Below are 10,970 nucleotides of genomic sequence, written 5' to 3' on the forward strand. Positions count from 1 at the left end.
GGCGTGCAGGGCCTGGCACAGGAAGTGGCCTCGGGCAGCCTCCCGCAGCTCCCCCAGTACCAGGCTGCTGTTCCGCAGGCTCACGGTCCCCAGAGCCGAGGCCCCAGTCTCCACCTTGAACTCGGCTCCACTGGTGACAGCCACTGGCCGGGGGATCCGCGAGCCCAGGGGGGTGAAGCTCCAGAAGACCACCAGGGGGGCAGGCGGGGAGCCACAGGCCAGCTCCACAGAGCCTCCCCGCACTCCCTGGACGGACGCCACCTCCTCGTCGGGCTGCCCTGGGGACAGTGACACGCGGGACATCTGAGCTATTGAGCTCTCCTGCCCCCTCCTTGCCCAGAGCCTGCTCTGCAGCCGGGACAGACGGGGCAGGTTGGATCAGACAGCACAAGCCCTTGGGGAGTTGGGGCAGAGACGGTTTCCGGGGGAGCCTGCAGCCTCCTGCCGGGCTGTGCTGTAGGAGCGGAAGGCTGGGGACCAGCCAGGTGACGACTCGAGAGTCAGGAGAGCTGTGTGGCCACTGGCCATCCGGGCTCCGGGGACCTCAGGGAAGGGTCCCAGGGGGTTTCAGACCCAGCGACAAAAGGAAGGCACCGCCTGCCTGCCATTGGCCCATCCAGCATCTATTCACCTGTCAGCTGTTTACACCATCAAGTGCCTGACTCGTGCCAGGCACCAGGGTGGCAGTGACAAATGAGCCACCCCATGGGGACTCCCGTGGAGTCCATCAGAGAGTCAGACATCAGCTCATTGTCACGGGGCGAGGCTGCCCAGGCCTGGCACGGACCCCAGCATCCGCCCGGGCACCGGGGTGTCCTGCCCCTGCGGCCAGACTGCTCCAGCGTGCTGACAGCCCCAGCGCGCGGGACTGACATAAGGGCCGCAGGGAAACCGAGCCACAGGAGCGAGTCGCACCAGCTTGCCTTTGCTGAGTGCGAGGCTCTGTCCTGCACGCTCCCCTGGGGACCCGCTGCCCCTAATTGTTACAATAACTACATCCCCGAGACTCTGAAACACAAAATCGCGTGTCCAAAGCCACACGGGAGGCGGTGGGGCTGCAGCGGAGCCCCGTCCGACACCCGGGCTGAGACTCTCCGCGGCTGTCGGTTCCTCCAGAGAGGAGAGAAGACAGGCCTGGAGTCGGAGGCGGGGATCGAAGGCAAAATTCTGAGGTTCGATTAACCAAGAAGGACAAGAACCCAGAAACGGATTCTCTCTCGTCCCACCAGCTGTCTGTGCCCTGAGGACCACCAGGCTTGGAGGAAACAGTGAAACCTGATCAGACCAGGTCACTCGCATGCTCACAGCTGGGCAGTGGTCCTCGGGGTGATCCCCGCTTCTAGGGTGATGCAGAGCCCTGTTTGGGCCCCGCCTCCCCCACCTGACAGGCAGAAGCCGCTCAGAGCACGCTGGCTGATGTCTAGCAGGTCAATGACACGAATGGACTTGATGGCTATGTGAGTGCGAAAGAAGGATCCCGAGGAAGAAAGGGGAGGAAATGCCCGGCCGGCGTGGCTCAGTGGTTGAGCATCGACCTATGAACCAGGAGGTTAATGGTTCGATTCCTGGTTAGGGCACTTGCCTGGGTTTTGGCTCGATCGATCCCCAGTGTGGGGTGTGCAGGAGGCAGCCAATCAATGATTCTCTCTCATCATTGACCCTTCTCTCTTCCTCTCCCTTCCTCTCTAAAATCAATAAACATATATATATTTTTTAAATATATTTTATTGATTTTTTTACAGAGAGGAAGGGAGAGGGATAGAGAGTTAGAAACATCGATAAGAGAGAAACATCGATGAAACATCGATCAGCTGCCTCCTGCACACCCCCTACCGGGAATGTGCCTGCAACCAAGGTACATGCCCTTGGCCGGAATCGAACCTGGGACCATTCAGTCCACAGGCCGACACTCTATCCACTGAGCCAAACTGGTCAGGGCTAAACATACATTTTTAAAAAAAGAAAGAAAGGGGAGGAAATAATGGGACGCGAGTGGGAACGGGCTCCTGTGGGGGTGGTTTGAGTATCGCTCACCTGAGGCCCCGAGACACAGTAGGCAGAGGGGTGGCAGCAGCAAGAGGCTGGGTGGTCTGCGCAGGGCCCACCGACTGTCCACGGCCCCCATCGCCTGCGTGGCCGCCCGTCTGCCGCAGAGTCTGCCCGACTCTCGGGTTCCGTCTCCCCAGGCAAAGCCCGCGGGAAAGATGGGGTCCTGGCTCGGGTTGCCAACCTCAGCCCTCAGCACCTTCACCCCTGCTCTCCTGTTACCTCCCTGCCCCGATTACGGGTGAATTATTTACCAAGTGATTCACTCCATCCATAATGCAGGAGGCAAGGGCCCCCAGTGCAGCGCACCTGACCGGGGATCCGAGGTTCAGACTCCCCCCGCCCGGGGCCTTCGCGCCCTCCGCTCGCCTCATGTCTTGTTAGAAGCACGTGGACTCTGGCGGGAGCTCTGGAATCCGGTTTGGGTTTGACCGGTGAACTGTGGAACTTCGGGGTATTTTTGAGCCTCTTCCAGCTTTCGTTTTTTTCACAGAGAAATGGAGGGAAAACTCTTTCTAGTAAAGATGATTGTGAATATTAAATGAAAAAACTTATATTAGCATAAGGGGTCTTCTTGGGTACTAGTAACGTCCTATTTCTTGGCTTGAGCAGGGGTTACCGTTCATCAAGCTGTACATTCATTTGTATATACTGTTACATATGCTTGATAACACACACACACACACACACACACACACACACACACACACACACCACACCTGAGCAATGCCAGTGTGTAGTTGGTGCACCATCAGGCCTGCTCTATCTGGATTTGACCTACGAAGTCTGGACCCTGAAGCTGGCATCCTCCTGACCAGGGCTCTGAATCCCAGCTCTCTCCTCCTCCTCCTCCTCCTCCTCCTCCTCTTCCTCCTCCTCTTCCTCTTCCTCTTTCTCTTCTTTCCCCTCCTCTTCCTCCTCCTCTCCCTCTTTCTTCCCCTCCTCTTCCTCCTCCTCCTCCTCCTCCTCTTGATATCCTGCTGCCTTAGCGCTCTTTGCATGACAACTTGAGATAAGGTCAGAGTTTTCCATCCTCTGGCGGCAGGTAGGGAGGTAGGGAGGTAGGGAGGTAGGGAGGTAGGGAGGTAGGGAGGTAGGGAGGTAGGAGGGTGAGAATCCTAGGCCCCACTGAGGCTGGGGATCTGGTGTCAGGTGTCAGGTTCATGGGGCTGAGCAGGGTCAGGACACTTCAGAGCTCAGTGTCAGGCAGGCCCCTCCCGCGCCCAGGGGTGCTCGCGAGGGCACTCCGGCCTCTCACTTGCCCTAAGACTGTGGACAGACCTCGGTGCCACTCTCACTCAACCCACGGCCAAGGTCCCTCCATGCCATCCTTGGGGTCTTGAGCCCCCGTTCGGCTTTAAGCAGAAGGGCAGGTGTCCCTGGGAGTCAGGCTCCCGTGACGTGGGGCTGACACATGTCTGACTGGCCCTGTTGTCCAGGCCGTGTGGCCCCCTTGTTTTGATGCCCCCCCCTAAACTGGGACGATCTTCCGATGTTCCTCTGGGAGCAAGGAATGGGGGTTTGACTGCCGTCTGCCTCAGGGTGGGTAGCAGCTCTGTCTCCAGATCAAACGTGAGACTCAGGCTGGTGAATTGGGGGAAGGTTGACCTTTTCATTCCCTCCAGGCCTTCCACTGATTGGATGCGGCCCACCCACACCGGGTGGGGGCCATCTGCTTGACTGGATCCCCCGATTCAAACGTTACTCTCATCCAGAAGCACCTTCAAAGACACACCTGGGATCAGGTTTGACCAAATCTCCGGGCCTCATGGCCTCGTGAAGTGACACGTAACCTAACCATCATAGAGGCGAGTGAGTGGGTCCCCGATCCTGCAGCCCAGCTCTGCCAGGCTGAGTTGCGGGCCCGTCCGAAAGGAGAGGAAGCGGGACAGGAACGGGAGAGCAGGCCCACGGCTCCTGCCTCTGTGGCCGGGAGCGCAGGGGCCAGGAGAGCCCAGGGGAGCGCCCTTCATGTATGAGAGGCAAGAGAGTACAGGGGTCAGGACACAGCTGCGCCTGGTTATTGCTGTGTCACCCAGCCTGTTGCTTACCCCCTCTGAGGTTCAGTTTCTTCATTTATACGGCATTTTTCTTAGGAAGAATGAGTGAGGTTATGCATCTATGGCACCTGCCTATTAAAATCACTTACACCCCTTGACCTGTGGAATGTAAACCACGAGTTCAGCAATCATTCCTTGAGCATCTACTAACTGCAAGGCACGGTGCTGTATGCGGTTGGGCGCCCCCCTTCCTCCCCTCCCCTCTTTCCCAAGGAGCATCGTCAGCCAAGACGGGCAACCCAGTACTGCCCTGTGCTCTGGGCATGCTCTGTGCTTCTCATCCGCCCTCCTGCCCAGGCCCTGTGAGCACCTCATCCACAGCCTGCCTGGGTCCCACAGGCTCCCATCAGCACCTGCACTCATTCCTTTGCGAGAACCTGGGAAGAGGGAGAGGAGGTGGTGAGGAGTCAGGAGCCGTGAGGGGACTCCCAGCGGAACTCAGGAAAGTGAGGTTATAGGATGGACTTGGGGGCCCAGTTTCTGGAGTAGCTGGAGCTGACATTTGGAGAACCAGGCTGAGGGCTCTGAGTGGGTCCGAGGAACCTCCCTTGCGGCCCAGGAAGGCCCCCCTGCAACCTGGAGAGATGGCCCTTCACCTTCCCCATGGACCTACGTGGTGGGCGCTGCACCAGCCACACAAGCTGGACAAGCCACGTCCCTTCGCTATGCCTCATCGCCCTCGTCTTTATTTATTTTTTAAAAAATATATTTTATTGATTTTTTACAGAGAGGAAGGGAGAGGGATAGAGAGTTAGAAACATCGATGAGAGAGAAACATCGATCAGCTGCCTCCTGCACACCCCCTACTGGGGATGTGCCCGCAACCAAGGTACATGCCCTTGACTGGAATCGAACCCGGGACCCTTTGGTCCGCAGGCCGACGCTCTATCCACTGAGCCAAACCGGTCAGGGCTCGCCCCCGTCTTTAATGACGACCTCGTCACGCTATTGGACGGGTAGGATGCAACCACACACATTCAGTACCTCGTAGGCACCTGGCGCATGGCACACATTCGATGAATGTGCACTCTTGACCTCTCTCTGTTTAGGGTGAACTGGGACCTGCTTCCCTAACACGCCCACCCCGGGGTTGCGTTCTTCTCCAGGAGTTTTAGGAAACCATTCACACCTCCCTTGCAAACGAAGCTCGTCCCATACGTCCCACAGCATAGCCAGCGCTTCTCTCTCCACCTAATGGTGACCGACCACTTACTGCCGGCCTGGGCTCCGAGGGCCAGGTGTTCCCAATACTCCTCGACGGCCCTGACTCAGCTCAGCTTCTCTGCACGGTCCCCCAGGACTTGACTACCCGGGCCGCAGGCGCCCCTCCACCCACCCCGTCACTCTCTAGCTGTCCCCGTCCGCCTGAGGCTGTGCTCACCAGGCTGGCTGGCGCCTGTGGACTGCTCAGTCCCTTCTCTCTGACAAGAAGGCTCAGAGCCCGGCTGGTGTGGCTCGGTGGTTGAGCATCACCCCATGAACCAACAGGTCACCAGTTGAGTCCCAGTCAGGACACATGCCTGGGTTGTGGGCTTGAGTCCCAGTAGGGGGCATGCAGGAGGCAGCTGATCAATGATGTTTCTCTCATCCATGTTTCTATCTCTCCCTCTCCCTTCCTCTCTCTCTAAAATAAAATTTTAATAAAAAAAGGCTCAGAATCTTTCTCAGTTGCGTGCTATGTTAACCAGCTAGTTACATTTCTTTCCTGGCCCCTGGGTGTGGTCACCCTGCCTCCCAGAGGCCGTGAGAAGGCTGGGCCAGAGGCCCAGGCAGTGTTGAGGCTGCCATGGCGCCCAGACACCTGGGCACCTTGTGCTTGGCGATGGGCAGCAGCGTGTCTGACTGCGTGGAGCTCGGGGCCATGTGACTCTGGTCCTGGCCTCTTCCTGCCTGCACTCCCATCCGCACCCCCGAGCCAACCCCCAGGACCCTCCCCCCTCCGTCCCCGCTGTGGGGGTCACCCAGCTCTCCTGCCAGCTGTGACCATTCGAGTCCTGATTCTGGAGCCCGGGCTCTGGAGAAGCAGAACGTGGAAGGGGGGATGGCTGGGCCGGAGCGGAGGAAGCGACGCTCCTGGAAGTAAATGGCTTTTCCATGTGTGTCCACGCTGCCTGTTGGAGGCCAGCCATAGGCCCTCGGGACCCGGTGGGAGACGAGCCGAGGGCTGGAGAGGAAATGGGAAGGCTCGGCAGTCCAGGCGACAGGGCTCCTGCTGAGAGGAGGAGGGAGGAGGCCGGAGGGCCAGAGGGCCCGCAGGGGTCACTGCTCAGTCACTGCTTCTTGGAGGAAGTGAGGAGATGAATGAGGTCCTAGAAGGAGAGTGAGGGAAGGGAGAATGAAGATCAGGAGGGGAAGGAGGGGAGGGGAGGCCGGGGAGGAGGAGGCCAAGGTACTATGTGGAGGCTGGAGCCCCCTGGGGGCCCCGGGGCAGGAGGCTGGCTTCTGCACCAGCTCTGCCTGGTAACTGCCCTCCTTCCATCTGCTTGAACGTCCTGGGAGCCCTTTCACAACCAGTCCTTCCCGGGCCTCCATGGGCAAGACACTCCACTGGGCCTCCAGTTTCCTGGTCAGTTCAACATGTGATTGCAATGCCTGCCCGGGTGCTCTCAGAGCTGGAGGGTGGGTGAGTGGGAGAGGACAGTGAAAAGTGCACCACTGCCCAGCGGTGTGGCTCAGTGGTTGAGTGTTGACCCAGGAACCAAGAGGTCACGGTTTGATTCCCAGTCAGGACACATGCCCGGGTTGTGAAAGAGAGGGAAGGGGGGGCGGGGAGAGAAACATCGATGTGAGAGAGACATATCCCCTAGGTCAGTGGTCGGCAAACTGCGGCTCTCGAGCCACATGAGGCTCTTTGGTCCCTTGAGTGTGGCTCTTCCACAAAATACCGACTTCTGCGCATGGGCCACGAAGTTTCAATCACACTGTACGTGCGCGCCCACATGTGGTATTTTGTGGAAGAGCCACACTCAAGGGACCAAAGAGCCTCATGTGGCTCGAGAGCCGCAGTTTGCCGACCACTGACCTAGGGGATATGTCTCTCTCACATCGAAGGTGCCTCCCACACTTGCCCTGACCAGGACTGGGGATTAAACCTGCAAACCAGGTACATGCCCTTGACTGGGAATCAACCTGTGACCCTTCGGTCCACGGGCCGACGCTCCAACCACTGAGCCAAACCAGCCAGGGCACTGTCCTGATTTTTAGGAAGCAGCTGGCGCTGAGGCCACAGCACAGGTTTGGGGTGAGGAATGCAGCCCCCAGGAGAGGAATGCTCTCGGCGGAGGCCCCTCCCTGCTCCAGCTGGCACTGCGGCCTCCACTGTGTGCGGAGTGACAGCGCTAGGACCGTCTCCTGTGGTTGAGGGTCTGGGGGAGCACTCGGCCTTGGCTGGACCCAATGGGTGTCTGTGCACGGCGCTGAAGGAGCCAGACCGGGCACCTGAGGTCGGTGGAGGAAGCCGGGGCCCAAGGAAACCTCTGGCCTCTCTCTCCATCTTCCCGCCTGGTCAGCTTCCCTCTCCCCCACCCCCTCAATGCTTTGCACCCTCCACCCCCAGCCTGGCTCCATTCTCCAAGTTCCCTGGCTGGGGAGCAGGAAGGAGTAGGGAGTTTCTGGAATGTCTCCGCAGAGCTCCAGGGGGAGGCCTGGCAACTGGAAATTGTCAGCAGTCTCCTTGGCGACTAGCAGCCAAATAGTTCTGGGAACGGAGGCGGGAGGGGAGCTCTGTGCAGGGCGGCCAAGAGGAGCCGCCCTGGGCCCCCAGTTTCTTATCACCTGGGTCAGTCTGGACCGATCAGGAGACAGAAACCACTCCCGTGATTTGAAAAGAAAGAATTTAATCTAAAGAATCGACAACTAGGTACAAAGTTGTTAATTAGGTGATCGAAAGGGAGCCGCAGCTGCAGGAGCAGCACCCCTCCCGGGGTTGGGGACAGAGCGAGAGGGTGGACTGACTCAACCTCGTACAGGACATTCCCAGGAGGGACCCAGAGCCTGGAACCCAGGCCTCGGAGGAGAAGCTCTGAGCAAGAAGGCGGGCAGCTCCCGCATTGAGCGGAATGGAGTGGCTTGTTCCCAGGGTCCCTGCCAGCTAGTGCTGGGGTCTCTGGGGTAGGGGTGTGGGGTGGGTGGTGATGATGAAGCTGCTGCAATTGTTGGAAAGAGTGCAAACTGGATTTGGACGGGCCTGCTGCTGTGGGGTGCTGCTCGCTTGCAGGGAACACAAGGGACAAGGACGAAAGTAGGAAAGAGCGTGTCCCCCTCCCTCCTGCCGCAGCCTCCCTCTAGGGCCCCCTATCGGGAGAATCTGATAGAAAACAGATGGCGACGCAGAAACGGGGGCCACTCCATCACAAAGCCGCGCAGAGAGGACAGGCCTGGAGCTGAGAAGCAAGAACCTTCAAGGGTTAGTCACTGTCTTCCAGCCCAGCTCTAGTGGAAAGAGCAGTGGCAGGCGCATAGTAGGTGCTCGTCTAACATCATCGTCTGGCCTCGGCCTTGGTTGGTTCCTGAAAGGGCATGTGAGCAGGCCTTCTGGAACTTTCTCTGGCTTTTCTTGCAGAGTGACTGACGTTCCCAAGCTCTGAGAGCAGGAAGGCTTTCGTATCTCAGTCATAATGAAAACAGCAGTGAAGAAATATGTAGGTAAGCCCTGGCCGGTGTGGGTCAGTGGTTGAGCATTGACCTGTGAACCAAGAGGTCACCGGTTCAATTTCTGGTCAGGGCACATTCTTGGGTTTCGGGTTCCATCCCAAATAGGGGGCATGCAGGATGCAGCTGATCAATGTTTCTCTCTCATTGATGTTTCTCTCTTCTCTCTCATCAAAAAAAAAAAACACATTTAAAAAAGAGAAATATGTAGGTAAGAGTGGCCTTAGGAAAACTATACATCACTGTGATCGAGTCATATATTAAGGCTAAAGGACTAGATAAAGAGATCTATGGGACAGAATTGGAACCAAGCCCGGGAATACATCCCAGGACATCGGATTGTAGTATAGCATACAATAAAAGCGGTACTGCAAGCCACTGGGGAACAGGATAGTTTATTTAACAACCTGTATAGGCACGGCTGGCTATCTGTCTGCAAAACAAAGGTGAAGCTCTCCACCTCACAAGTGATGAAAACTAAATTTCAAATAGATGAAGGATGGAAATGCCTTTACATTTAAATATTTAAAACAATTTAAATATTTTTTTCATATTTAAACAACTTCCTAAGGAAATATTTAAAACAATTTTAAACAATATGTAAAACAATTTAAATATTTAAAATAATTTAATTTAAAAAAATTAGGAGAATATTTATACAACCTAGGTTTGAGGAGAGTTTTCTAAACAAAACAGAAAATCCAGAAGCTCGGGAGGAAAGATAGACAGCACATGTTTAAATTTTAAAAGGGTGAAAGATGACACACAAAGTCAAAAGACAAATTGTAGATTGGAGAAAATGTTCCGACGCATAGCACTGATAAAGAGTTAATAGCCCGGCCAGTGTGGCTCAGTGGTGGAGCATCAGCCCATGAACCAGGAGGTCACGATTCGATTTCCAGTCGGGGCACATGCCCGGATTGTGGGCTCAATCCCCAGTAAGGGGAGTGCAGGAGCAGCCAATCAATGATGTTTCTCTCTCATCGATGTTTCTCTCTCTATCCCTCGCCCTTCCTCTCTCTAAAATCAATTAAAAATATATTTTTTAAAAAGAGTTAACATCTGCCCTAACCGGTTTGGCTCAGTGGATAGAGCATCAGCCTGCAGACTCAAGGGTCCCAGGTTCGATTTCGGTCAAGGGCATGTACCTTGGTTGCAGGCACATCCCCAGTGGGGGGTGTGCAGGAGGCAGCTGATCGATGTTTCTCTCTCATCGATGTTTCTAACTCTCTATCCCTCTCCTTTCCTCTCTGTAAAAAATCAATAAAATATATTTTAAAAAAACGAGTTAACATCTATCATCCATGAAGAGCTACTCCACACAATCAGCAAAATTACTTAGTAGAAAAGGGACAAAACCTCTGAACAGGTGACTCATGGGAGACAAAATCCAAATGGCCAATATATTGACAGAAAGATGCTCAACCTCACTCATTGCCAAGGAAATGCAGGTTTTTAAAAGTGCGACACCACTTTTCATTGGTCCGAGTAGCAGAACTTACAGGGAGTAATGACAACTAGGGCTGGGGATGATGCGGGAGGAAGAGCACCTTGTATCCTCGCTGCTGCATCTATGAATTACCACAGGCTCCTGACAAAGGGACCTGGTAACATGAAAACTAACAACACGCATCACAGTGACCCTGCTATGTCATTCGTAGCAATTTATCCTACGGGGGGGAAAGCAGCACACTCCGGTATGAAAAAATATGCAAAAAAAATGTCACGGCATGTTTTGTGGTGGCAAAAATACCAGTAATGGTTGCGTGATACACATATATCCATATACTGTAATGCTATGCCAGTATAAGAAAGGATCCATTACAAAAAGACAAAGGCTATATTGGTTCCGCTTAGGATACCTCTGAAGTAGTCAAACTCATAGAAACAGAAAGAATACTGGTTGCTCGGGGGCCGGGGCGGAGGGAAGGTGGAAGCTGTTGAAATGGGTACAGCCTTGCGGCTTTGCAAGATGAAGAGTTGCTCTGGGAGTACAGCTAACACCCCTGACCTGCACTCTTTAAAATGGGTAAGATGGTAAATTTTACTGCATGTATCTTTCACCACAATATAAAAAAAAAGAATAAATTAGGGGGGTTGTCACAATGTTAAGTGAGAAAGCAACTCGCAGAGAAGTCTGTGTGAAACAGTGACAACGCATGTGAATGGTGCCTGTTGGTGACCCCGACCCCCGGCGCTGTGACCTGAGTCCAC

The 10,970-nt window shown here is 55.3% G+C and overlaps 1 protein-coding gene across 1 annotated transcript in view; it reads right to left on the reverse strand.

The window, feature by feature from the left end:
* Nucleotides 1-2,125, reverse strand: part of LOC106726861 (V-set and immunoglobulin domain-containing protein 10-like) — a 10,082-nt gene extending 7,957 nt beyond the window's left edge. Inside the window, exon 1 of the mRNA XM_014543400.1 lies at nucleotides 2,035-2,125. Within this exon, the coding sequence (XP_014398886.1) occupies nucleotides 2,035-2,125 (91 nt within the window). The remainder of the gene's footprint in view (nucleotides 1-2,034) is intronic.
* Between the last annotated feature and the right edge of the window lie 8,845 nt (nucleotides 2,126-10,970).

The sequence above is a fragment of the Myotis brandtii genome, unplaced genomic scaffold, assembly GCF_000412655.1.
Source record: "Myotis brandtii unplaced genomic scaffold, ASM41265v1 scaffold325, whole genome shotgun sequence".
NCBI classification, from domain to species: domain Eukaryota; kingdom Metazoa; phylum Chordata; class Mammalia; order Chiroptera; family Vespertilionidae; genus Myotis; species Myotis brandtii.